The sequence below is a fragment of the Physeter macrocephalus genome, chromosome 2 (assembly GCF_002837175.3).
Source record: "Physeter macrocephalus isolate SW-GA chromosome 2, ASM283717v5, whole genome shotgun sequence".
Lineage (NCBI taxonomy): Eukaryota > Metazoa > Chordata > Mammalia > Artiodactyla > Physeteridae > Physeter > Physeter macrocephalus.
The window spans coordinates 22,855,537-22,858,813 of record NC_041215.1 but is presented as its reverse complement, the minus strand read 5'-3'; the positions used below and the strand labels follow the sequence as shown (position 1 = coordinate 22,858,813).

The following is a 3,277-nucleotide window of genomic DNA, read 5'->3' as shown; positions in this document are numbered from 1 at the left end:
CTGGAATTCGGATTAACCCTGAGGGCAGCGGGGAGCCTTGGATTTCGGCAGGGGAGGGTCACTGTTTGACTTGGGGTTTTGAAAAGTGCCCTGGTTGCCCCAAGAAGCAGGCAGTGTGGGGTAGTTAACCGGCCTGACCCAGAGCAGAGTCGCGGATGAGGGAAGGGGCAGATGCCATGTGTGTTGTACAAGATGGGGACAGATGGGGGGGTCAGGGAGGAGGCAGATCCCTGTGGGACCCCGGCCTGGGTGTGCTGGCCCACAGGGAGGAAGGAACCAATCAGGCTGCCTACATACGATATTCAGACACGAATCTCGTCAGCACCCTGACCAACACGGAGAAAAGGACAGGACAAAATGGGAATATCCACACACGGGAGCATCACTCAGCTGTGAAAAGGGGTGAAGCCCTGACACTCGCTACCGCGTGGACGGACCCTGAGAACACGACGCTCAGTGAGAGAAGCCAGACACAGAAGGACACACGGTGTGTGATTCCACTGACGGGAAACGTCCAGAACAGGCAGATCCGCAGACACAGAGCGTGGGTTCCTGGTTGTCAGAGGCTGGGGGAGGGTGGGGGGTGACTGCTTATGGGGACAGGTTTTCTTTTGGGGTGATGGAATTTTCTGGAGTTAGACAGAAGTCATGATTGCACCGCACTGTGAATGGACTTGAAAACACTGAACTGCACACTTTGAACTGATGAAGTATGTGGTATGTGAATTACACCTCGATTAGAAACAAGAGAATCACTGGGTCTTCTGGGTAAGAATGTACCGCTCACTCCATCAGTGTATGAAGCCGTCCTTTTTCAAACACATTTGCTTCCTGTACTGGACCGTGACTTTCTGGAGGCAGTGGGGCACAAACCCCCCAGTCTCTTTGTAATAAATATTGTTGAACTGAAAGTGAGAACAGGGTCGGCACATGGGGGAGGGTGTGCCCAGTGGGGCTGCACTTCACCTGATTGGCCAAGGGTCATCACACACAGGAAGGGAATGGGCCTGTGCAAAGGCCCTGAGGCAGAGACAAGATTCATTTGTTCCAAAGAAGAACAGGATGGCTGGGTCGGAGTGAGCAAGGAGGAGGGGCGGCCTATGGGGCCAGATTCCTTACTCTCAGTGCCGTGAACCAGTATAGAGAAGCGGCTGGGGAGAAGGTTCAGGGGCAGAGCAGGGCGCTGAAAGGTGCTGGAACCCCAGTGCCACCCCAACAGCAGATGGCATGCTGGGGAAGGATAGAAGCCGGTGCTTTGGGGGGGACACCTCCCCACAATGAAAACAAGAATGGCTGCCAGGGCAATGTGGCCTTCCTGGGGCCCAGGACATGGGAAATGGCCACCAGATGGGCTAATCATACCGAAGGAGGGACTCAGGTGTGCTCATTACACAGAAGGGGCCCACAATGTGCTAACTGCAAAGAGGAAGCACCGCAGATGCGCCAATTGTACAGAAGAGGAATCCCAGACATGCTAATTACACAGAGGGAGCTCCATATGTGCTAATTACACAAAAGGGGGCCCACATGTGCTAATTTCACAAAAGGGGGCCCACATGTGCTAATTACACAAAAGGGGTCGCAAAAGTGCTAATTACACAAAAGGGGGTCCCAGATGAGCTAATCACACAGAGGGAGCCCCACATGTGCTGAGAATGACCAAACCCTCTGTGCCTCAGTTTCCTTTTCTGAGAGATGGATCTTCCAAGAGGATGAAGCTGTACAGCAGAAACTAACACAACATTGTAAAGCAACTATACTCCAAAAAAAAAAAAAGAGGATGAAGCGAGAAGCCACTCCTCAGGGGGCAGGTGGAGCTGGCAGAGGCAGGAGGGGGGCACGGGGCAGGCTTGGGGTTCCAGTCAAGGGTCAGGTCCGACCCTGAGGCTGTGGCAGACAGGCGACAGCCTGGGGCCGGTGGCTGACACCTGAGCCCACTCTGGCTGTCCACAGCTTGAGTCCTGCGGCTCCGTCCCTGCCCGGGCCCCACCTGGACCCCACCCAGCTTCCCCCCTGGCCCTGCTGGGCCCCCACTGCTGCCGGGAACTGGGAAACAAAGTAACTTAGACCATATCAGTCTCCTGCCCTCACCCACCATGGCTCCCCAGTGCTCTCTGCACAAAACTCAAGTCCCCCCTACCCTTCGTGGCCTACAAAGGCCTGGGGTGGAGGCAGCCCTGCCCGGCCTCTGCCGCCTAGCCTGCGGTCCACCTTGGGGCCGGGGAGAAGCTGCCCCCTCTGTGCAGGACACTCACTCTGCCCAGTATCCCTCATGCCCCAGGTTTCAGCTGCAACACCACCTCCTCAGAGAAGCCAACCTGGGTCCTTGCCTGGGGGTGAGGAGGGGGTCCTGAGGACCTGAGAAGACCCACCCAGCCTCAGCAGCGCCCTAACTCAAAAGGACCCTCGCAGCCCCTGCACGCCGGCGGGCACCCAGCCTCAGCCTCCCCAGCCGCCTACTCGCGCCGCTGCCAGGCTGCGGGCGTTCGCTGGGAGCTGCCGAGTCTGAACTGGGCGTCCGGTTCACACACCGGCATCCTCGCGGCGGCCGGGTCAGGGGGTCGGGGGTCAAGGTCGGCCGGGTCCTCACCGCGCGCGCTCTGGACCCCGCCCCTTCTGCTCCCACGCTTACCCCTCGCAGGCTGTCCGCTCCGCGGGCGGCGCTTCCCTTTCAGGGCCTCTGTTTGCAAGGCGGGGGGCTCGAGCGCGGAGGGGTCGCGGGCGTCCACCCAGCAGCGTCCGCTCAGGGCCTCCGCAGCTCCGGACCGCGGGTCCACCCGCGCCGCGTCTCCACCGGCCTCCTTGCTCCACCTAGCGGCGGCCGGAGCCGGAGCCACGCGGGGCCCAGGGAGGGCGCGGGCCGCCAGGCGCACAGCCGGGGTCGGGGCCCAGGGGGGGTCCCCGGGGCGCACAGTGGGGGTCGCCCCCTGCCAGGTGCACAGGCCCGACCAGGACTGCGAGGGTGGGGGGCGGGGTTCACAGCCAGGAGAGGTAGAGCGTCATACCCCCGCCCCCGTTACTCAGAGGGAAGAGTCTCCCACAGTCTCTTGTTACAAGGTGGGGAAACCGAGGCACGAAAGGGACAGGCATGCCCCAAGGTCACCCAGAAGGGAAGGCGAGTTCAAACCAAAGTCCACCGACTCCGGACCCCATTTATGTCCTTCCTCACCCCAGAAATTGTGGGGGGCCTGGAGTCCCCGAATAGTGGGGTGAGGATAGGGGTATGTGGATGGCGGTGGGGAGGTGGTGGTGGCTGAGAGTCCACTCTAGAGGGACG

At 60.1% G+C, this 3,277-nt stretch overlaps 1 protein-coding gene across 1 annotated transcript in view; it reads right to left on the bottom strand.

The window, feature by feature from the left end:
- Nucleotides 1–2,456: 2,456 nt before the first annotated feature.
- The window catches only part of PCSK4 (proprotein convertase subtilisin/kexin type 4), a 4,296-nt gene continuing 3,475 nt past the window's right edge, over nucleotides 2,457–3,277 (bottom strand). Inside the window, exon 8 of the mRNA XM_028496673.1 lies at nucleotides 2,457–2,954. Within this exon, the coding sequence (XP_028352474.1) occupies nucleotides 2,457–2,954 (498 nt within the window). The remainder of the gene's footprint in view (nucleotides 2,955–3,277) is intronic.